The sequence below is a fragment of the Bufo gargarizans genome, chromosome 5 (genome assembly GCF_014858855.1).
Source record: "Bufo gargarizans isolate SCDJY-AF-19 chromosome 5, ASM1485885v1, whole genome shotgun sequence".
In the NCBI taxonomy this organism is placed as follows: domain Eukaryota; kingdom Metazoa; phylum Chordata; class Amphibia; order Anura; family Bufonidae; genus Bufo; species Bufo gargarizans.
The window spans coordinates 21370458-21395836 of record NC_058084.1 but is presented as its reverse complement, the minus strand read 5'-3'; the positions used below and the strand labels follow the sequence as shown (position 1 = coordinate 21395836).

General features: G+C 44.8%; 1 protein-coding gene across 1 annotated transcript in view; it reads right to left on the bottom strand.

Moving 5' to 3' along the window:
• Positions 1–25379, bottom strand: part of LOC122939250 (cytochrome P450 2C44-like) — a 436988-nt gene that overhangs the window by 236275 nt on the left and 175334 nt on the right. Inside the window, exon 4 of the mRNA XM_044295290.1 lies at positions 16116–16256. Within this exon, the coding sequence (XP_044151225.1) occupies positions 16116–16256 (141 nt within the window). The remainder of the gene's footprint in view (positions 1–16115; positions 16257–25379) is intronic.

Genomic DNA, 25379 nt, shown 5'->3' with positions numbered 1-25379 from the left:
TCTAGTCGCAATCTGGTGAGGGTGAGACACTTCCCCCACCACCTGTTCCTTACCCCCCACCTTTACCCCACCTTTCTCCCCTTCCCTTTTCCCCGTTACTTTTTTCCTCCTTGTTTCCTCCTTTTTTCCTCCTTTTCCCCTCCTTTTCCCTACCCTCTAAAACCAGGTGCCTTTGAGGACAATGATGCTTTCTAATTGTGTATAACAATGATTTTTCACTCTCTATAGGATAATCTTTTCTTTTGCACTATTTATCCTTCATATCCCCCCATTTATACTTCATTAACCACTTCTACCCATATATCATGAACCCATGATGACCTCTTGTCTGCAGTGGTGTCTGAATCAGTGTATATACAGTACAGACCAAAAGTTTGGACGCACCTTCTCATTCAAAGAGTTTTCTTTATTTTCATGACTATGAAAATTGTAGATTCACACTGAAGGCATCAAAACTATGAATTAACACATGTGGGATTATATACATAACAAAAAAGTGTGAAACAACTGAAAATATGTCATATTCTAGGTTCTTCAAAGTAGCCACCTTTTGCTTTGATTACTGCTTTGCACACTCTTGGCATTCTCTTGATGAGCTTCAAGAGGTAGTCCCCTGAAATGGTCTTCACTTCACAGGTGGGCCCTGTCAGGTGTAATAAGTGGTATTTCATGCCTTATAAATGGGGTTGGGACCATCAGTTGCGTTGTGGAGAAGTCAGGTGGATACACAGCTGATAGTCCTACTGAATAGACTGTTAGAATTTGTATTATGGCAAGAAAAAAGCAGCAAGTAAAGAAAAACGAGTGGCCATCATTACTTTAAGAAATGAAGGTCAGTCAGTCCGAAAAATTGGGAAAACTTTGAAAGTGTCCCCAAGTGCAGTCACAAAAACCATCAAGCGCTACAAAGAAACTGGCTCACATGCGGACCGCCCCAGGAAAGGAAGACCAAGAGTCACCTCTGCTGCGGAGGATAAGTTCATCCGAGTCACCAGCCTCAGAAATCGCAAGTTAACAGCAGCTCAGATTAGAGACCAGGTCAATGCCACACAGAGTTCTAGCAGCAGACACATCTCTAGAACAACTGTTAAGAGGAGACTGTGTGAATCAGGCCTTCATGGTAGAATATCTGCTAGGAAACCACTGCTAAGGACAGGCAACAAGCAGAAGAGACTTGTTTGGGCTAAAGAACACAAGGAATGGACATTAGACCAGTGTAAATCTGTGCTTTGGTCTGATGAGTCCAAATTTGAGATCTTTGGTTCCAACCACTGTGTCTTTGTGCTATGCAGAAAAGGTGAACGGATGGACTCTACATGCCTGGTTCCCACCGTGAAGCATGTAGGAGGAGGTGTGATGGTGTGGGGGTGCTTTGTTGGTGACACTGTTGGGGATTTATTCAAATTTGAAGGCATACTGAACCAGCATGGCTACCACAGCATCTTGCAGCGGCATGCTATTCCATCCGGTTTGCGTTTAGTTGGACCATCATTTATTTTTCAACAGGACAATGACCCCAAACACACCTCCAGGCTGTGTAAGGACTATTTGACCATGAAGGAGAGTGATAGGGTGCTGCGCCAGATGACCTGGCCTCCACAGTCATCGGACCTGAACCCAATCGAGATGGTTAGGGGTTAGCTGGACCGCAGAGTGAAGGCAAAAGGGCCAACAAGTGCTAAGCATCTCTGGGAACTCCTTCAAGACTGTTGGAAGACCATTTCAGGTGACTACTACCTCTTGAAGCTCATCAAGAGAATGCCAAGAGTGTGCAAAGCAGTAATCAAAGCAAAAGGTGGCTACTTTGAAGAACCTAGAATATGACATATTTTCAGTTGTTTCATACTTTTTTCATAAGTATATAATTCCACATGTGTTAATTCATAGTTTTGATGCCTTCAGTGTGAATCTACAATTTTCATAGTCATGAAAATAAAGAAAACTCCTTGAATGAGAAGGTGTGTCCAAGCTTTTGGTCTGTACTGTATGTACTCACAAGCACTTCCTACTTTACTCTTGCTATATATATGCTGTGAACTGTGAATAGTAATGCCTTCTAGTGCAATGTTTTGTTTTTTTCTAGTGTAATGCTTTAGTTTAAATGTCAGTTCTTGTTCCTCTCTCCATGGCATCTAGGGTTGCTCCAAACAACATTTCATTGTATTGTACATTGTATTATATTGTATTGTACAGTGACAATAAAGGCATCTTATCTTATCTTATATATCCTAAATTCTCCATCTCCCATGTAATGTGTATTGAATATTTATATAATATGAGTAGAATATTGGCCCTTGCCCTATATAGTATAGAAACCCTTGCTCATATAACAGACTGTTAGATAGATATAGCACCGTTCCAATGCGCATAACAACACACTAATGGTTTAGCCATTCAGCCTCACCTCTCCCATAAGAGAGATTCCCCTGTGGAACGCAAAATCGCCATTTCTGGGGTCATGTGACGCGGCAGTGGAATGCACGCCGACGCCTCCCGCATCACATGACACTCCGGAGCCGGAACTCCAGGCGGCACATACACTTTAAAACATCGCACTCACAGGCTAGCATCCTGTTATCCAGCACACCATACCTCCAGCCACGGATACCAGGTAACATTGGGACGGTGCTGTCGATATTTATTGCGTTTTTTTTTCCCCCCTTATATTTCCGGTTAGCCTTGTATCGTTTTGTTACCCTTCAGGACATGCCTCCATCATGTTTTCTAACTAATCATCTACCTCTTTACTTTCATCCTCTCATTCCCACTTCCCTGCAATAGGGGTCTGTACTCCTCCTACTATAGACAGCCCTATTCTCCAAAGAACTTGCTCTATAGTTTATTTTAAGCCTTGATTTCTATATTGTTTTACACCATATTTTGACCATGTACAACGGGCATTTAATGGGATCCATATTGTCATTGTATCACAGATAACTAGACTGCTGAAGAAGGTCCAACTAGAATCGAAACGTCCGGTCGATATGTTTACTAAAAGTGGCTCTAATAATGCATGAAGTACCTGGATCATGAGTCAAAAAATTATGATGCTTAATCAATAAATGATACACAATTGCAAATATATTCCTGTGTGCCACTATTTTCTCTTCTACAAGTATGACTACCAAGTCCTTGCTGGCACCAGTTAATTTAGTGTGCGGAGCTCCATCACTACGCAGAAGCAGATCTTCTAAAATGGGCAGAGATTTTCCTGGCCTACGACAAGACGTCTGGACTCCGGGGTATTTGGCAACGAATCACTGCACGACTAAGTTCAGGACGTGTGCCATGCATGGCAAGTGTATCATTTTGCCCTGTTTTAGCACGCTCAGCAGATTGGCACCGTTGTCAAACACCACTTTACCAACTGTCAAATTGAGTAGGGTTAGCCACTGATCGGCCTGTGACCGCAGAGCTGAAAGCAGTGCAGGACCAGTGTGGCTCTTGGCTTCCAGGCACAACAACCGCAGCACAGCATGGCAACGTCTCACCTGGCACGTTGAAGAGGTTCTGGGGAGCTTGGGGGGTGCAGCGGAAGAGGCGGTAGCAGTGGAAAAGGAGGAGTCAGCCAAGGAGGAGACAGAGGATGGAGTCGGAGGAGGAGAAGAAGAGGCAGGCCTGTATGCAATCCATGGCGGTAACACCAAATCCACATGGGTGCCACGGGTTACATGCTTTATGGCCGTCAGAAGGTTCACCCAGTAGGCAGTAAAAGTTATGTACCTTCCCTGCCCGTGTTTGCTAGACCACGTGTCTGTGGTCAGATGTATCTTGGCACCGACACTACAGGGAGTGCAGAATTATTAGGCAAGTTGTATTTTTGAGGATTAATTTTATTATTGAACAACAACCATGTTCTCAATGAACCCAAAAAACTCATTAATATCAAAGCTGAATATTTTTGGAAGCAGTTTTTAGTTTGTTTTTAGTTTTAGCTATTTTAGGGGATATCTGTGTGTGCAGGTGACTATTACTGTGCATAATTATTAGGCAACTTAACAAAAAACAAATATATACCCATTTCAATTATTTATTTTTACCAGTGAAACCAATATAACATCTCAACATTCACAAATATACATTTCTGACATTCAAAAACAAAACAAAAACAAATCAGTGACCAATATAGCCACCTTTCTTTGCAAGGACACTCAAAAGCCTGCCATCCATGGATTCTGTCAGTGTTTTGATCTGTTCACCATCAACATTGCGTGCAGCAGCAACCACAGCCTCCCAGACACTGTTCAGAGAGGTGGACTGTTTTCCCTCCTTGTAAATCTCACATTTGATGATGGACCACAAGTTCTCAATAGGGTTCAGATCAGGTGAACAAGGAGGCCATGTCATTAGATTTTCTTCTTTTATACCCTTTCTTGCCAGCCACGCTGTGGAGTACTTGGACGCGTGTGATGGAGCATTGTCCTGCATGAAAATCATGTTTTTCTTGAAGGATGCAGACTTCTTCCTGTACCACTGCTTGAAGAAGGTGTCTTCCAGAAACTGGCAGTAGGACTGGGAGTTGAGCTTGACTCCATCCTCAACCCGAAAAGGCCCCACAAGCTCATCTTTGATGATACCAGCCCAAACCAGTACTCCACCTCCACCTTGCTGGCGTCTGAGTCAGACTGGAGCTCTCTGCCCTTTACCAATCCAGCCACGGGCCCATCCATCTGGCCCATCAAGACTCACTCTCATTTCATCAGTCCATAAAACCTTAGAAAAATCAGTCTTGAGATATTTCTTGGCCCAGTCTTGACGTTTCAGCTTGTGTGTCTTGTTCAGTGGTGGTCGTCTTTCAGCCTTTCTTACCTTGGCCATGTCTCTGAGTATTGCACACCTTGTGCTTTTGGGCACTCCAGTGATGTTGCAGCTCTGAAATATGACCAAACTGGTGGCAAGTGGCATCTTGGCAGCTGCACGCTTGACTTTTCTCAGTTCATGGGCAGTTATTTTGCGCCTTGGTTTTTCCACACGCTTCTTGCGACCCTGTTGACTATTTTGAATGAAACGCTTGATTGTTCGATGATCACGCTTCAGAAGCTTTGCAATTTTAAGAGTGCTGCATCCCTCTGCAAGATATCTCACTATTTTTGACTTTTCTGAGCCTGTCAAGTCCTTCTTTTGACCCATTTTGCCAAAGGAAAGGAAGTTGCCTAATAATTATGCACACCTGATATAGGGTGTTGATGTCATTAGACCACACCCCTTCTCATTACAGAGATGCACATCACCTAATATGCTTAATTGGTAGTAGGCTTTCGAGCCTATACAGCTTGGAGTAAGACAACATGCATAAAGAGGATGATGTGGTCAAAATACTCATTTGCCTAATAATTCTGCACTCCCTGTATGTGCTAGAGATATATTAACTTGCCACTGAACATGGCAATATAGTTCAGGGACCCCCTTCTGGGAGAAATATTTCCTTCCAGGGACCTTTCATTGTGGTGTGCCAGTGGCCACAAATTTTCTAAAGGTGTCCAGAGTCCACCAATTTATATGGCAGCAGTTGGTTGGCTAGCAATACCGACAAGCCAGCGGTCAGCCATTGGGCGAGAGGATTATCCGGCGTCATCATTTTTTTAAGCTCAAACATTTGGGCCACGGAAGCCTGCCTTGTACCAGATGAATGCGACGACAGCATGGAGAACAAATGGGAGGAAATAGGAGAAGCAGAAGAGGCAGGACGTGGAGCGGCGCGAGTGTGTCTTTCTGGGTTCTGATGGCATTGCTCCCACTGGGCTCGGGGAAACCAGGTGTCTTCTTAAGCCGATCGTCCATAGGTGAGTGTTGGGTTTACCGCAACTTATGCGTTGACAGCATAGGCTGCAGATGGCAACACTACAGGGAGTGCAGAATTATTAGGCAAGTTGTATTTTTGAGGATTAATTTTATTATTGAACAATAACCATGTTCTCAATGAACCCAAAAAACTCATTAATATCAAAGCTGAATATTTTTGGAAGTAGTTTTTAGTTTGTTTTTAGTTTTAGCTATTTTAGGGGGATATCTGTGTGTGCAGGTGACTATTACTGTGCATAATTATTAGGCAACTTAACAAAAAACAATTATATACCCATTTCAATTATTTATTTTTACCAGTGAAACTAATATAACATCTCAACATTCACAAATATACATTTCTGACATTCAAAAACAAAACAAAAACAAATCAGTGACCAATCTAGCCACCTTTCTTTGCAAGGACACTCAAAAGCCTGCCATCCATGGATTCTGTCAGTGTTTTGATCTGTTCACCATCAACATTGCGTGCAGCAGCAACCACAGCCTCCCAGACACTGTTCAGAGAGGTGTACTGTTTTCCCTCCTTGTAAATCTCACATTTGATGATGGACCACAGGTTCTCAATGGGGTTCAGATCAGGTGAACAAGGAGGCCATGTCATTAGATTTTCTTCTTTTATACCCTTTCGTGCCAGCCACGCTGTGGAGTACTTGGACGCGTGTGATAGAGCATTGTCCTGCATGAAAATCATGTTTTTCTTGAAGGATGCAGACTTCTTCCTGTACCACTGCTTGAAGAAGGTGTCTTCCAGAAACTGGCAGTAGGACTGGGAGTTGAGCTTGACTCCATCCTCAACCCGAAAAGGCCCCACAAGCTCATCTTTGATGATACCAGCCCAAACCAGTACTCCACCTCCACCTTGCAAACCAGTACTCCACCTCCACCTTGCTGGCGTCTGAGTCGGACTGGAGCTCTCTGCCCTTTACCAATCCAGCCACGGGCCCATCCATCTGGCCCATCAAGACTCACTCTCATTTCATCAGTCCATAAAACCTTAGAAAAATCAGTCTTGAGATATTTCTTGGCCCAGTCTTGACGTTTCAGCTTGTGTGTCTTGTTCAGTGGTGGTCGTCTTTCAGCCTTTCTTACCTTGGCCATGTCTCTGAGTATTGCACACCTTGTGCTTTTGGGCACTCCAGTGATGTTGCAGCTCTGAAATATGGCCAAACTGGTGGCAAGTGGCATCTTGGCAGCTGCACGCTTGACTTTTCTCAGTTCATGGGCAGTTATTTTGCGGCTTGGGTTTTCCACACGCTTCTTGCGACCCTGTTGACTATTTTGAATAAAACGCTTGATTGTTCGATGATCACGCTTCAGAAGCTTTGCAATTTTAACCCCTTAAGGACCGAGGACGTACCGGTACGCCCTATTTCCCGAGTCCTTAAGGACCGAGGACGTACCGGTACGTCCTGACTTAAAATCTGCATTCCGGCGCCGCAGGGGTTAATCGGAACGGGACGCCGGCTGAAATCATTCAGCCGGCATCCCGTAACAACGCAGGGGGGGGGTCATTGGACCCCCCCGTATCGGCGATCGCAGAAAACCGCAGGTCAATTCAGACCTGCGGTTTTCTGCGTTTCCGGTCCATTCGGGTGTCCTGTGACCCGATGAACCGGAAAAAGACTGCGATCGGTGGCGTAATTTTACACCACCAATCGCAGTCCGAGGATTTGCAGAGGCGGAGCTGGCCCTGGTGCTGAACGCCGCTGTCCAGGGTGCTGATTGGTGCAGGGGAGAGAGGCGCGAGATTCAAACTTCCTGCGCTCCTCTCTCCCCTCCTCTTCCTGTCCAGCACCCTGACCGTGCAGCATCGTCCAGCACCAGCTCCTGTGTCCCCCTAAATCGGCATCCATCACCCTCCTGCACCCATCGCCACCCAGGTAGGTTAGGGTCAGTGAGGGAGAGGCACCGTTAGGCAGGGAAAGAAGGGAAAAGTTAGAAAAAAAAAAAAAAAAAAAAACACATTTATTCCAAACTTTTTTTTTTACAACTTTCAGACCCCAGACCCCACGCCACTTGCCCCCCCCGCATCCCCCCCACCACCAGCCCCCCCCCACCACCAGCCCCCCCCCCCACCCACCAACCCCCTCCCCCCACCACCAGACCCTTCCCCCACCACCACATTTTTTTTTTTCTGCGTGCGCTGACTGGCCGGCACTTTTTAGCGTCCGTCCACTGTTAGCGCATCGCCCGCCCCACCACCCCACCGACCGCTGATCAGCGTTGAACCGCAGATCAGCAAGTTTGAACTTTTTTTTTTTTTTTTTTTCCTAACACATTTTTTTTGCCTGGACTTTTTAGTACGTGAACACCCGTGCCCCCACACACACGCACATAGAATAAAGGTTTACACGCACGCACATACACACGCACACACACACACCCATGGCCCGCCGGGTGTTCTCAGCCGAGGAGGCATATGCCCAGATTGCCTCCGACTCTGAGAGCCCCAGTGAGGATGAGGATGACCCCACGTTCCTTTTGTCATCCGCATCCTCCTCATCATCATCGGATGACGATGAGCCACCAAGGCAGCGGAGACGCCGCCAGGCGGAGCCAGGGGCCACACATGCTAGGGATCCTGTGGCCCACCCTAGTACGAGCCGCCCTGGGGTTCGTACTGGTTTCCCGGCCCACCAAATAAGTTCACCGGAGCCCCCTGCCGATGAACTTAGCTGGTGTCCCCCAGTGGACTTTGAGCCTGAGATTCCGGATTTCGCTGGCAATCCTGGAATCCAGATTCCCACAGTGGGGTTTACTGAAATAGACTTTTTTAGTTTTTTTTTCAGTAACCCACTGGTGAATTTGATGGTGGAGCAGACGAATCTGTACGCCCAACAGTTCGTCGCTCAAAACCCAGGCTCAGTTTTGGCTAGACCCGGTGGCTGGACGCCGGTCAGTGCAGCCGAGATGAGGACATTTTGGGGCCTCGTGCTGCATATGGGTCTAGTCCAAAAACCCAGTGTCAGGCAATACTGGAGTGGGGACGTCCTATACCAGACCCCACTGTACAGTATGGTCATGACACGTCACCGGTTTGAGGCCATCCGGAAATGTCTGCATTATTCCGATAATGCAGCATGTCCCCCCCGAGGTGATCCTGCCTATGACCGGCTGTACAAGATACGGCCGGTCATCGATCACTTTGGGGCCACATTTCAGCAGGCCTACGTACCTGGAAGGGAGGTCGCGGTTGATGAGTCTCTCGTTGCGTTCAAGGGGAGACTCAGTTTCCGCCAATACATTCCCACAAAGCGGGCGAGGTATGGTGTGAAGCTATACAAAATTTGTGAGAGTACCTCAGGGTACACTTACAAATTTCGTGTGTACGAGGGGCGAGATTCCCGGATTCAACCACCAGAATGTCCCCCCACTCTGGGTGTTACCGGGAAACTCGTGTGGGACCTTATGTACCCACTGCTGGATAAGGGTTACCACTTGTACGTGGACAACTTTTATACCAGCATTCCCTTGTTCAGGTCCCTTGCCGCCAGATCCACGTTCGCTTGTGGGACCGTGCGGAAAAATCAACGCGGCCTCCCTGCCTACCCCCTCCAGGTACCTATCCCCAGGGGTGAGACCCGTGCACTTACCAGTGGAAACCTGTTGCTGGTCAGGTATAAGGACAAGAGGGATGTCCTTATGCTGTCCACAATCCACGGTAACAGCACCACCCCAGTCCCTGTGCGAGGTACCGCGGCAACGGTCCTCAAGCCCGATTGTATCGTCGACTACAATCGGTATATGGGAGGAGTTGATCTCTCTGATCAAGTCCTCACGCCATATAACGCCATGCGCAAAACCCGGGCATGGTACAAAAAAGTTGCGGTCTACATGGTGCAGGTTGCCATGTACAACTCTTTTGTACTATCCCGAAGCGCTGGCAGCACAGGGACATTCCTCCAATTCTATGAGGCAGTCCTCAAAGACCTGATCTTTTCGGACCGGGAAAGAGCAGGCCGGAGTACCTCGGGAACTGGAGGCGCCCGGATCGTCCCTGGCCAACACTTTCCAGGTGTGGTCCCCCATACTGGAAAGAAGGGACGAACCCAAAAAAAGTGCAGAGTGTGTCACAAGAGGGGGATACGGAAGGACACCACAACTCAATGTGACACGTGCCCCGATCATCCGGGCCTCTGCATTATCGATTGCTTCAGGGAGTATCACACTTCCATGGAGTACTAAATTTTTATAATCCCCAACAGTTCACTAGAGAACATAAAACACTATGGCTCTCAGACTTTGGAGACACGAAAACAATTTTTCTTTCCCCAAAAAATATTAGTTTTAGTGCAGGCATCCTCAAACTGCGGCCCTCCAGATGTTGTAAAACTATAACTCCCAGCATGCCCAGACAACCTACAGCCATCATCAGGGCATGGTGGGAATTGTAGTTTTACAACATCTGGAGGGCCGCAGTTTTAGGATGCCTGCTTAGTGTCTCCAAAGTCTGAGAGCCATACATATTGGGCATCGTCGCGTGCGTAAAAGTCGTCGCTATAAAAATAACTTTTTACCAAACGCCTCGGATGAACGGTGTTAAAAATATAAAATAAAAACGGTGCCAAAACACCTATTTTTGGGCAAAATTTAAATTTAAATCCATTTTGCCGGTAATAAAGCAAGGGTTAACAGCCAAACAAAACTAAACATTTATTGCCCCAATTCTGTAGTTTGCAGAAACACCCCATATGTGGTCGTAAATGGCTATATAGCCGCACGGCAGGGCATAGAACGAAGGGAACTCCATACGGTTTCTGGAAGGCAGATTTTGATGGACAGTTTTTTTTTTTTACACCATGTCCCATTAGAAGCCCCCCCTGATGTAGCCTAGACTAGAAACTCCAAAAAAGTGACCCCATCTAAGAAACTACACCCCTCAAGGTATTCAAAAATTACTTTACAAACTATGTTAACCCTTTAGGTGTTCCACAAAACTAAATAGCGAATGTAGAAACAATTTTAGTATTACATTTTTTTGTTACATTGCCTCAAAAAAGAGTAATATAGAGCAACCAAAAATCTAATTTACCCCAAAAATTGTCCCAAAACAACAACCACCTTATCCCGTAGTTTCCTAGATGGGGTCACTTTTATGGAGTTTCTACTCTAGGGGTGCATCAGGGGGCTTGAAAGGGTACATGGTGTAAATAAACCAGTCCAGCAAAATCTGCCTTCCAAAAACCGTATGGCGTTCCCCTTCTTCTATGTCCTGCCGTTTAGCCAAACAGTAGTTTACGACCACATATGGGGTGTTTTTGCAAACTACAGAATCAGGGCAACCCATTTTGAGTGTTGTTTGGCAGTTAACCCTTGTTTTACTCCTGGAAAAAATTGATTATATTGGAAAATTTTCCAAAAAATAGAAATTTCTAAATTGTTTCTCCATCTGCCATTAACTCTTGTGGAACACCTAAAGGGTTAACAAAGTTTGTAAACCCAGTTTTGAATACCTTGAGGGGTGTACTTTCTTAGATGGAGTCACTTTTTTGAAATTTCTATTCTAGGGGTGCAACAGGGGGCTTCAAATGGGACATGGTATAAACAAAACCAGTCCTGCAAAATCTGCCTTCCAAAACCCATATGGTGTTCCCCTCCTTCTATGTGCTACCGTTCGGCCAAACAGTAGTTTACGACCACATATGGGGTGTTTTTGCAAACTACAGAATCAGGGCAACCCATTTTGAGTGTTGTTTGGCAGTTAACCCTTGTTTTACTCCTGGAAAAAATTGATTATATTGGAAAATTTTCCAAAAAATAGAAATTTCAAAATTGTTTCTCCATCTGCCATTAACTCTTGTGGAACACCTAAAGGGTTAACAAAGTTTGTAAACCCAGTTTTGAATACCTTGAGGGGTGTACTTTCTTAGATGGAGTCACTTTTTTGAAATTTCTATTCTAGGGGTGCAACAGGGGGCTTCAAATGGGACATGGTATAAACAAAACCAGTCCTGCAAAATCTGCCTTCCAAAACCCATATGGTGTTCCCCTCCTTCTATGTGCTACCGTTCGGCCAAACAGTAGTTTACGACCACATATGGGGTGTTTCTGCAAACTACAGATTCAGGGCAACCCATTTTGAGTGTTGTTTGGCAGTTAACCCTTGTTTTACTCCTGGAAAAAATTGATTATATTGGAAAATTTTCCAAAAAATAGAAATTTCAAAATTGTTTCTCCATCTGCCATTAACTCTTGTGGAACACCTAAAGGGTTAACAAAGTTTGTAAACCCAGTTTTGAATACCTTGAGGGGTGTACTTTCTTAGATGGAGTCACTTTTTTGAAATTTCTATTCTAGGGGTGCAACAGGGGGCTTCAAATGGGACATGGTATAAACAAAACCAGTCCTGCAAAATCTGCCTTCCAAAACCCATATGGTGTTCCCCTCCTTCTATGTGCTACCGTTCGGCCAAACAGTAGTTTACGACCACATATGGGGTGTTTCTGCAAACTACAGAATCAGGGCAACCCATTTTGAGTGTTGTTTGGCAGTTAACCCTTGTTTTACTCCTGGAAAAAATTGATTATATTGGAAAATTTTCCAAAAAATAGAAATTTCAAAATTGTTTCTCCATCTGCCATTAACTCTTGTGGAACACCTAAAGGGTTAACAAAGTTTGTAAACCCAGTTTTGAATACCTTGAGGGGTGTACTTTCTTAGATGGAGTCACTTTTTTGAAATTTCTATTCTAGGGGTGCAACAGGGGGCTTCAAATGGGACATGGTATAAACAAAACCAGTCCTGCAAAATCTGCCTTCCAAAACCCATATGGTGTTCCCCTCCTTCTATGTGCTACCGTTCGGCCAAACAGTAGTTTACGACCACATATGGGGTGTTTCTGCAAACTACAGAATCAGGGCAACCCATTTTGAGTGTTGTTTGGCAGTTAACCCTTGTTTTACTCCTGGAAAAAATTGATTATATTGGAAAATTTTCCAAAAAATAGAAATTTCAAAATTGTTTCTCCATCTGCCATCAACTCTTGTGGAAGACCTAAAGGGTTAATAAAGTTTGAAAAAACAGTTTTGAATACCTTGAGGGGTGTAGTTTCTAGAATGGGGTCATTTTTGGGAGGTTTCTATTATCTAAGCCTCACAATATGACTGCAAACCTGAACTGGTCCATAAAAAGTGGGATTTTGAAGATTTCTCAAAAATTTCAAATTTTGCTTCTAAACTTCTAAGCATTGTAACATCCCCAAAAAATAAAATATCATTCCCAAAACAATTCAAACATGAAGTAGACATATGGGGAATGTAAAGTCATCACAATTTTTGGGGGTATTACTATGTATTACAGAAGTAGAGAAACTGAAACTTTGAAATTTGCTAATTTTTCAAAATTTTTGGTAAAAAATGTATTTTTTTATGCAAAAAAATTAACTTTTTTGACCCAATTTTAGCAGTGTCATGAAGTACAATATGTGACGAAAAAACAATCTCAGAACGGCCTGGGTAAGTCGAAGCGTTTTAAAGTTATGAGCACTTAAAGTGACACTGGTCAGATTTGCAAAAAATGGCCTGGTCCTTAAGGTGAAAATGAGCCTGGTCCTTAAGGGGTTAAGAGTGCTGCATCCCTCTGCAAGATATCTCACTATTTTTGACTTTTCTGAGCCTGTCAAGTCCTTCTTTTGACCCATTTTGCCAAAGGAAAGGAAGTTGCCTAATAATTATGCACACCTGATATAGGGTGTTAATGTCATTAGACCACACCCCTTTTTATTACAGAGATGCACATCACCTAATATGCTTAATTGGTAGTAGGATTTCGAGCCTATACAGCTTGGAGTAAGACAACATGCATAAAGAGGATGATGTGGTCAAAATACTCATTTGCCTAATAATTCTGCACTCCCTGTATTATCAGCAGCTGACAAGAAAAAAAAAAAAAAGCCCACACTGCGGAGCCATGTGCTGGCATCCTGGGAGCGCAAAATACGACCGTGCATGGTGGATGGCTTGCTCCAGATACATTTGCAGTCTGCTTTTTGCCTCATGTGCACTGCGAGTTCTGCCTGCTTCTCCACCTTCTCCTCCCTATCTGCTGCTTCGTCTCTCCCTCTAAACTCCCCTCCTCTTCCTCTCTTGTGGGCACCCACGTGACGTCCATCGACACTTCATCATCTTCACCTTCACCAACACTGACATTAGAGATCTCGGATTAGGCAGCAACAGCGGGGACCACCCTCCTTGGGCTGATCTGGGTACTGTCGTCAGACCACTGGGTGGCGGCTATTGCTACCTCCTCTTCCTCATCCAATGCATAGAATGGCTGCGCATCAGTAAGGTCTGGGAATTGATGGTAAAATAATTCCTCTGACTCGAGTGGAGGGGCTATGGTGGTGGTGGTGGTGTCTTTGGGGGTGCACGCAGCAGAGCATGAGGAGGGTGCTGATACAGAAGATGAGGAGGGTGCAGAAGCGGAAGGATGAGTGAGCCACTCAACCAACTCTGGTGCATCCTTTGACGTAATTGCATGCACCTTCTCCAACTTCCCACTTAGGCTCCAGCCTGGTGCACCTGCCCGACCCCTACCACCCCTGCGGAACGGCCTGCCTCTTCCTCTGCCTGTCATTTTAAAAATGACCCTGCATCAAAGTCCCTAGAGAAGAGCAGCATTTTTGGAAGCAGATATATAGAACCCCTTAACCAATTTTTAGGGGCAACTAGTTGCAATAAGTTGTTCCAATAGAGTTTGTCCTTCTGTATAGCTGCGGTATCTCAGCAGAACTGCACACAAATGCTGCACTATACAAATGCACTATATAGAAATTATAATTTAGGTATATCACACCCCTGCCTCAATCAGATTTTTTTGGGGGGCAACTGTTATATCACACCAGTTGCAATTAGTTGTTCCAAAGGCATTTGTCTGTCTGTACAACTGCGGTATCTCACCCTTTTTTCCCTTGTGGCACTCCCAGGTGTTAGGGATCCTGCCTCATGTTAGTTTGCAGTGCCCTTGGTGTTAAAGTTTGTATGGGTGTGTTAAGGAAATTATCCAGCTTTTCTGAAAGTGGATATAAAAATGTTTTTCATTTTATCTGTATACGTGATATAATTTGCTGACATTTGAAAAGAACAAGCGCACGCTAAAAGAAAACTATAGAAGTGAACTGTGTGTGTTAAGATAAGATAACATTTGTACTACTCCTTGTAATTTTGCCTTATTTGCTAAAAATCCTAAATACATTAGTTAACACATTTTTGTAAAGTGAAACTTGAAAAATAACTAACCAATCAATAGATGGATTCAAAAGCCATTATTGAAATGTCTGTAAACCAATCATGTTTTACTTTGAGGGGTTACACCCTGTGAACTGTGTATAAATAAAGGGTGCAGGACACTTTCACTTTAGGGTCCTGACAAGGTTTTGAACTATACTCAGACTTCTGTCATTTTCCTCCGTCGACGTCATTCACCTGAACACGAGGCAACGATCATCACGTGGCTGACCCTTGGCCTGCCGCAACAGGTGCAAGGCAGGGCGTGTAGGGTATGCAATGGCCGGCATATGGTGTTAGAATCAGTAACCAGGCCAGAATTAACAGAATAAATGTCTCTCTTTACTTTAGTGCAAAATTAAGGTTGTAGTATTTCCAACAGTCTCAGAACATGGTTCCAACAATGCACAGTGCAAATCTTTCCCAGATGGTTTTGTATGGATCTGAAAAAAAATGGGGGTTAAAGTATTCTCTCCTCCCCATTTTCCCAAAGTCTCTTTTTGCAGAAGCTATGGGTTCCAATATTATTTTTGCAAATTGGAAGTAGTTTTCTACAGGTTTTCAGATATGACTGTCTAGGTCATGCCCAAGTGAGAAGGGTGTCTTAGCAGTATTACCCTCACTGCAGTAAAGTCTTTAGCTTTAGACAGCAAAATACTTTACTGCTCCTGTGTCCATTTTATCCTTCTTGTCTTTCCTTCTTGAGTACTTTAGAAAAGGTGAGGTTTTCTTTTCAGTAGATAATCCTCAGAGAAGGTGATTCTCTGTAGCTTTAGTACAAACCTGTGATACGGAGCTCATGGAGTTGCTCCATCACTCAGCTAACTCTAAGCTAGAACTCTCAAGACTGAGCAAGGGGTGGCTCCAGGATCCACACCTAAGGTTCCTGTAGAGTTGATTAACTCTTTCTCTTCCATACATTACCAAACTGGGGATACAAACTGGGGATACAGAACATAACATTTAATAACATAATAAGCATTAAACAGCAAAAAAATGCAAGTACCCCTGCTGTGAGGTACTGCAACAGTTACTTTTTCTTGCAGGTGTTATGTGTGATGTGATAGTGGTGGGGAGTGCACCCACCTTCAGTCTCTGATACAGCCTGGTTGAGATACTTGGTCTCTTCCAATACTCTCAACTCCAAGGTCCTCTTCCCCATTCCCAATTCCCTAAGTAATGCCAAGGTGAAGCGGCGGAATGGACGCCATCGTAGTCCATGAAAATCTAAGGAGATAAGAACATGAAAATATTAATGCTTAATAGAGTACAATATTCTTGTATGATTATTGTTCCTCCCACAACTGAGGGTCACATTTCTCTTCTTCTAGTGTGGTTTTAGTTCTGTGACCTCTCTCACACGAGGTAATGAGAGCTTTCACCTGCACCTCCCAGACAATAGTGTAATTTAACTGACCCTTTGTTTATGTGCCTTAGAATATTTGCACCGGAAACAATTCTGAGAGCCCAGGCTCTGTGCATACGGGACATACGGACGTCCACTGTAAAGTACTTGTTTTTAATCATGCGGAACTCATCAATAAGCTTTAATAGGATAGCTGATATTCTGGTTATTGGTTCCAAGGTCGGCTCCAAATTAGACTGGCTGATAGAGATGAGCAAATTGAAGTTGATGAAGTGGAATTTGATTCAAATGTCAAGAAAAATTTGATTTGTCCCGAGGTCGACTTTCCTCTCGCTTTGTGGTAACAAATTAAAATGGCTGCTGCACATGTTAGAACAAGGAAGTAAGAAACCTGGGACCAAGGGAACACCCATAATGCCATGCATGCAGCCAGCCAATCAGCAGCTAGCCAGCCCCTGTGATGTCATAGTCTCATGCTGTTGCCACCTCACCACTAAGTTACTGGGCCACTGTATTGACCCCTCATGCTGTTGCCATCTCACCACCCTACCACAGGGCCACTGTGCTGACTCCTCACGCGATTGCACCCTCACCATTCTGTGACTGGGTCACTATGTTGACTTCTCATGCAGTTGCCACCCTCCCCACTATATGACGGGGCCACTATTGTCCCTGTTTGGCCTTGTTGAGATCACCATTTATTTTACCCTTCTTCCGATCTGTCAGAAGGACGGAAAAATAAGAAACACAACGGATCTTGTCTTTGGAGCATCCATAAGGCCTGTATCACACAGTTCCTATTTTGTAGCAGGATGTGCTTATGATTTGGGAGCCAAAAGCAGGAGTGGGTACAAAACACAGAAGACATGCAAACCTTGCAATCAAGTGATATCTCTGTTTTGGATCCACTCCTGTTCTTTTTTTGGCCTTTGCAATACTGCCCAGGGGAGGAGTTCAGTTTATAGGTGCCCAGGCTGCTCTGCCTTCTTTTAACTTTACTCCTCTCCAGTCTCTTCCTTTGCCCGCCCTCCAAGTCCCGACCTATCGATAAGGCAAGAGACTTGGAGGGCTTATTTGCATATGAATTAAACTTAATTTTTCCTGTTGGTGGAAGTCTAAAGAAAAGAACAATGGTACCATTACAATCCTGTATAGGTGTGCTACAGAGTCATGTAAGCACTGTATATGGCCATATGGAGGTGACAGACTCCCTTTAAGCCATTCTGTTGTTGATTTACTTCTATGCTTTGGGTCGTTGTCCTGTTGCAACACCCATCTTCTGTTGAGCTTCAGCTGGTGCACAGATGGCATTAAGTTCTCCTGCAAAATGTCTTGATAAACTTGGGAATTCATTTTTCCTTCGATGATAGCAATCTGTCCAGGCCCTGATGCAGCAAAGCAGCCCCAAACCATGATGCCCCCACCACCATACTTCACAGTTGGGATGAGGTTTTGATGTTGGTGTGCTGTGACTTTTTTCTCCACACATAGTGTTGTGTGTTTCTTCCAAACAACTCAACTTTGGTTTCATCTGTCCACAGAATATTTTGCCAGTGCTGCTGTGGAACATCCAAGTGCTCTTGTGCAAACTGTAAACGTGCAGCAATGTTTTTTTTTGGACAGCAGTGGCTTCCTCTGTTATCACGATCGGCGTAACTGTCACATACGTGACACGGAGGGAGGAACAGAGGGAGGCCCTGCCCTAGTGAGAGGGAAGGTGGTGACCCCTGACTCACCTTGCGTCTGGCACCTGGCTGCCCTGTCGTCCCTAGACGGGTTCCTCACCCGTACGCCGATCACGTGCCTAAAACCCTGGCTTTCCCTAGGATGAGCCCTAGATAGTGAACAGGGCGGTGGGAACACTAGTCCGCACCACTAGCTCTAGAGGAAAACACCAAGGGGAGGACAGACAATACAAACTAAACATATAATCCCAGGTGGGCAACAACAGGAGACAACAAAAGCCCAACAGGGATCCGGAGGGTAGCACTCTGGAACAACAACCAGATTCTCAGCTCCAGTGGGTCAGTATAGATGTCCAGGCAGGAAGCTCTATAACTGGCAACAAGAGAAGTGTGAGAGGAGAATATAAGGAGTTTGGGAGTGGCAGACAAGAAACAGCTGAGGAGGAGAAGCTACGGATCCCTGAGTGAGACAAAAAGGATAGCAAGGCAAACACAGAAAACAAACACTAAGAAACACCGTGATCTTTAGACATAGAGCGCGCAGCCACCCGCTGCGACTTCCTGACCCCGGGTATAACAGAGTCAGACGTGGCTCTTGACACCCTCGTGACAGTACCCCCCCTTTCACGAGGGGCCTCCGGACACTCAGGACCAGGTCTCTCCGGATGAGAGACATGGAAAGCCTGAATCAACCTGTTGGCGTTTACCTCTGACGCTGGAACCCACATTCTTTCCTCGGGACCGTAACCCCTCCAATGCACCAGATACTGAAGAGAGCGGCGGACCCGACGAGAATCAACAATTCTGGATATTTGAAACTCCAGATTACCATCCACAACAACAGGAGGAGGTGGCAGCGGTGATGGTTCTAGAGGTGGAACATACTTCTTGAGCAACGACTTATGGAAGACGTTATGGATCTTAAAAGTCTGAGGTAGCTCCAGGCGAAAAGCCACAGGGTTAATGACGGCTACAATTTTATAAGGACCAATGAACCTAGGACCCAGTTTCCAAGAGGGAACCTTCAACTTAATATTCCTAGTAGACAACCACACATAGTCATTCACTCCTAGGTCCGGACCTGGCGACCGTTTCTTATCGGCCATGCATTTGTATTTACCACTCATATTTTTCAAGTTAGCTTGCACCTTCTGCCATACCGATGAAAGAGATGAAGAAAACCGTTCCTCTTCGGGAACCCCAGAAGACCCCCCCTCTTTGAAAGTACAAAATTGGGGATGAAAACCGTATGCACCAAGAAATGGTGACTTGCCAGTGGATTCCTGACGGCGATTATTTATGGCAAACTCGGCTAACGGTAAATATGATGACCACACCTCTTGGTTTTCAGACGCAAAACACCTTAAATATGTTTCTAGGTTTTGGTTGGTACGCTCAGTCTGTCCATTCGACTGAGGATGGAAAGCTGAGGAAAAGGATAAGTGTACCCCTAAACGGGTACAAAAAGCTTTCCAAAACTTAGAAATAAACTGGGTTCCCCGATCCGAAACCACATCGGAAGGGACCCCGTGAAGCTTCACGATTTCACTGATAAACACCTGAGCAAGAGTCTTAGCATTAGGAAGTGCGGGTAGCGCAATAAAGTGTACCATTTTGCTAAACCTGTCTACTACTACCAAGATAACTGTTTTACCCGCAGACAAAGGTAAGTCAGTGATGAAATCCATTGATAGATGTGTCCATGGTCTATTGGGGATGAAAAGTGGCAATAAAGACCCTGCTGGACGTGTATGAGAGACTTTCGCGCGTGCACAAGTAGAACAAGTAGACACGAAATCTATTACATCCTGACGCAACCTTGGCCACCAAAAACGACGAGACAATAGCTCCAAGGTTGCTTTACTACCTGGGTGCCCAGCAAGTGCCGAATTATGATGTTCCTTCAATAACTCAAGACGCAGGTTTAACGGTACAAACAATTTCTCTGAGGGGCAAGAGGCCGGGGCGTCCCCCTGGGCCTCTAACACCTTTCCCTCTAGAACAGAGTGTACAGCCGAGACAACCACTCCTCTTTGTAAAATAGGTACCGGATCACTAACATTACCCCCTCCAGGGAAACTACGAGACAATGCGTCTGCCTTGGTATTTTTTGCCCCAGGACGATAGGTGATTACAAAGTTAAATCTGGTAAAGAATAGCGACCACCTAGCTTGTCTAGGGGTGAGACGCTTAGCCGATTCTAGGTACAGAAGGTTTTTGTGATCCGTAATTACCGTGACGGGGTGGATTGCTCCCTCTAAGAAGTGACGCCACTCTTCAAACGCCAGTTTAATCGCCAACAGTTCCCTATTTCCAATATCATAGTTCTTTTCTGCTGCAGATAATTTTTTGGAAAAGAAAGCGCAAGGACGCCATTTGCCAGGAGACGGACCCTGAGACAATACAGCCCCCACTCCCACCTCCGACGCATCAACTTCAACAATAAAAGGCTGGGAGACATCAGGTTGAATTAGAACAGGTGCCGAGGTAAATCTCTCTTTTAGAGAGGAAAATGCAATTTTAGCGGCGTCAGACCATTTAGAAAAATCAGTCCCCTTCCTAGTCATGTCAGTAAGGGGTTTAACGATCACTGAATAATTTTTAATAAACTTTCTGTAGAAATTTGCGAAACCCAAAAACCGTTGTAGAGCTTTAAGGTTCTCAGGAAGATCCCAATCTAAAATTGCCTGGACCTTCCCAGGATCCATACGGAAACCTGAAGCAGATAATAGATATCCCAGGAATTGTATTTCCTGAACGGCGAAGACACATTTTTCAATTTTCGCATATAATTTATTCGTCCGTAGGACCTGCAGTACTTGCCTGACATGTACTTCATGTGTTTTCAGATCAGCCGAATAAATTAAGATATCATCTAGGTATATGACTACAAACCTGCCGATGAGATGACTAAAAATATCATTAACGAAATGTTGGAAGACAGCAGGGGCATTGGTCAGACCGAAAGGCATGACTAAATTTTCGTAATGCCCCTCAGGGGTGTTAAAAGCTGTCTTCCACTCATCCCCTTCCTTGATACGAATCAGATTGTAGGCCCCCCTAAGATCAAGTTTGGAGAACCACCTAGCACCCGCAATCTGATTAAAAAGGTCAGGAATGAGAGGAAGAGGGTATGGGTCTCGGACGGTTATCCGGTTTAGCTCACGGAAATCTAGGCAAGGACGCAGGCCCCCATCTTTCTTTTTAACAAAGAAAAACCCTGCAGCCACGGGTGAAGAAGAGGGTCTGATGTGTCCCTTGGCCAGACTCTCGGAGATATAATCTTTCATGGCTTGTCTCTCGGGACCCGAAAGATTATACAACCTGGACTTGGGTAATTTTGCACCGGGAATCAGGTTAACCGGGCAATCATAAGGACGATGAGGTGGTAGCTTCTGACAACCCTTTTCAGAAAAAACGTCCTCAAAGTCCGAAATAAATGTAGGTAGGGAAGCTATGGAGGCGATTAAGCAATTGTTATTTAAGCAATTCTCTCTGCAATGCTCACTCCACTCCAATATCTCCCTGGCCTGCCAATCCACCACTGGATTGTGCGCTACCAACCAGGGAAGACCCAATACCACAGGAGAGGGAAGGCCCTCCAGAACGTAACATGAAAGACGCTCCTTATGGTGGTCCCCTACCCGAAGATGTAAGTTATGGACAACGTGAGTGAGGTTTCTCTGAGACAGAGGAGCAGAGTCAATAGCGAATATGGGAATGGGTCTCTGCAGCGTACAGAGAGACAAACCCATAGTGCGGGCAAAATGGGCATCTATCAAATTTACCCCTGCACCACTGTCTAGAAAAAAAGAAATAGACTCCGTCTTAACACCAAAAACAATAACCGCTGGCAACACAAATTGAGATGTTCGTATGGAGGAAACGTATACCCCCCGGCTGACATCCTCCGCACAGCCTGGGGTTAGTAGTTTTCCGACGGTCTTTTGTTTTTGGGAAAGGAGGGACAGACATTAATGAAATGACCCTTCCCCCCACAGAAAAAACAAGCCCCCCACCTACGGCGAACCTCAGGAGGACGGACCTGACGAGAAGTTCCTCCTAGCTGCATAGGCTCATCCAAGTCCGTACAGACTAACTGCTGCTTGGGAGAGGTTACCGATTGCTCAGGAATTTTCGATCTCTCCCTAAGACGTCTATCTATCCTGATAGAGAGGGACATAACAGCATCAAGGGAAAGGGGGGTCTCATACAGCGCCAGCGCATCCTTAACCCTTTCAGATAACCCAGAGCAGAACTGACTCCTGAGAGCCGGGTCGTTCCACTGAGTATCCGTAGCCCACCTGCGGAACTCTGAGCAATATTCCTCTGCTGGCCGATCTCCCTGTAGGAGTCTCCGTAACTTCGACTCAGCCAGGGCGACACGGTCAGGGTCATCATATATGAGACCCAAAGCCCCAAAAAATCCCTCCACTGACCGGAGAGCCTGGGAACCAGGGGGTAACGAGAACGCCCAGGATTGCGGGTCCCCCTGAAGCAGGGAAATAACAATCCCCACCCGCTGTTCTTCATTACCTGAGGAGTAAGGGCGCAGCTTAAAATATAATTTGCAGGCCTCACGGAACAACACAAATTTGTCCCTTCCCCCAGAGAATCTGTCAGGAAGAACAACCTTGGGTTCTGTAACAACCTGGTTACCCATAGCAACCGCTGGGCTTACGGTCTGCTGCATTTGCTGCTGCTGTTGGAGGACAGACGCCTTCAATCCTGCCACCTCCAAAGACAGGCCTTGAAGCTGTTTTGCCAAAGCAGCAATAGGATCCATATTGGATTCTAAGTAGAGAAAAAAAAAATTAAATAATATTATTTTTTATTTTTTTCTCAAAAAATAAGGGCCAGTTATAATATCACGATCGGCGTAACTGTCACATACGTGACACGGAGGGAGGAACAGAGGGAGGCCCTGCCCTAGTGAGAGGGAAGGTGGTGACCCCTGACTCACCTTGCGTCTGGCACCTGGCTGCCCTGTCGTCCCTAGACGGGTTCCTCACCCGTACGCCGATCACGTGCCTAAAACCCTGGCTTTCCCTAGGATGAGCCCTAGATAGTGAACAGGGCGGTGGGAACACTAGTCCGCACCACTAGCTCTAGAGGAAAACACCAAGGGGAGGACAGACAATACAAACTAAACATATAATCCCAGGTGGGCAACAACAGGAGACAACAAAAGCCCAACAGGGATCCGGAGGGTAGCACTCTGGAACAACAACCAGATTCTCAGCTCCAGTGGGTCAGTATAGATGTCCAGGCAGGAAGCTCTATAACTGGCAACAAGAGAAGTGTGAGAGGAGAATATAAGGAGTTTGGGAGTGGCAGACAAGAAACAGCTGAGGAGGAGAAGCTACGGATCCCTGAGTGAGACAAAAAGGATAGCAAGGCAAACACAGAAAACAAACACTAAGAAACACCGTGATCTTTAGACATAGAGCGCGCAGCCACCCGCTGCGACTTCCTGACCCCGGGTATAACAGAGTCAGACGTGGCTCTTGACACCCTCGTGACATCTGTGGTATCCTCCCATGAAATCCATTCTTGTTTAGTGTTTTACGTATCGTAGATTCGCTAACAGGGATGTTAGCATATGCCAGAGACTTTTGTAAGTCTTTAGCTGACACTCTAGGATTCTGCTTCACCTCATTGAACAGTTTGCGCTGTGCTCTTGCAGTCATCTTTACAGGACGGCCACTCCTAGGGAGAGTAGCAGCAGTGCTGAACTTTCATCATTTATAGACAATTTGGACTGATGAACAGCAAGGCTTTTGGAGATACTTTTATAACCCTCTTTTGTGCGAGGCATCATTCACATCAGACAATGCTTCTTGTGAAAAGCAAACCCAGAACTGGTGTGTGTTTTCTATAGGGCAGGGAGCTGTAACCAACACCTCCAATCTCATCTCGTTGATTGTACTCCAGTTGGCTGACACCTCACTCCAATTAGCTCTTGGAGATGTCATTAGTCTAGGGGTTCACATACTTTTTCCACCTGCACTGTGAATGTTTACATGGTGTGTTCAATAAGAACATGGTAACATTTAATTCTTTGTGTGTTATTAGTTAAGCAGACTGTGATTGTCTATTGTTGTGACTTAGATGAAGATCAGATCACATTTTATGACCAATTTGTGCAGAAATCCAGATCATTCCAAAGGGTTCACATACTTTTCCTTGCAACTGTATAATCAAACATTTTTATCGCGAATATCAGCACTTCGAGAATTTGCAAAGATCTAGAATATAATGCTTTATCTTCGTAATATCGAATATTCTAGATTTTTTTTAATCATTAAACAAACCTATAATCTTTTCTTATTTATTGTATATAGCTTCTCCTAATCCTTATTAGGCTATCTATCATCCATACCTCTTTATTATTTATAGTTATTACTTTTTCTATAATTAATAAACCTTATTATAAGTATTTACTTACCTATTATCAATTTTATTGCTGATACTATATTATTTTTAAAATAAATCATTACCTATAACACACAATAAACAACATAGTAACATAGTACATAAGGCCGAAAAAAGACATTTGTCCATCCAGTTCGGCCTGTCATCCTGCAAGTTGATCCAGAGGAAGGCAAAAAAAAAACATATAACAGACAATCACACAAAGGCTGTATGCTAAAAGCCAGATATGTGCAAGCCAACAACCTATCCATGAGACAGGTACAGTACAGCATACCTTATAATGGCAATGTTGTGCACTATGAGACATTTAAAACCAACTCTCTACTTATTAAAAGCCAGTAAGCCTCAAAGTTGCCTGATTTGAGTTGGATAGCTTGGGGGAACCTGCGCACCTAGATCATTATCATTAGGGTGACAAAAATTGCAATTTTTTTGGGGGGGATGCCAGCTTACTCTTCTCTCACTGCTTAGGAGGGCTGCATAACATTTTCAGTTTTCTAATTGTCCTAATATTATATTCAATAACCTTTCTATACTGTTTTGTCATGTAAACTCATTTGCATAAACTTGATCATATGGGGGGAAAACATGCAAATAGTGTTTCAGCTGAAAAACATGGCAGATCCTGCTAATTTGCACGTCTATCCCATATGCTCACATTTATGCAAATTAGTTTACATGACAAAACAGTATAGAAAGGTTATTGAATATAATATATTGGTGGAATCTGGATAATATATACTGTGGGGTTTTGCTCTGGTAGACAGGCTAGCAGACGCAGTATAGAGGCAATCACAAAGTCTTTAACTTAAACAGTTTGGTGTTGATTCACACAAAAGGAAACACAAAATGACCGTTCACCGC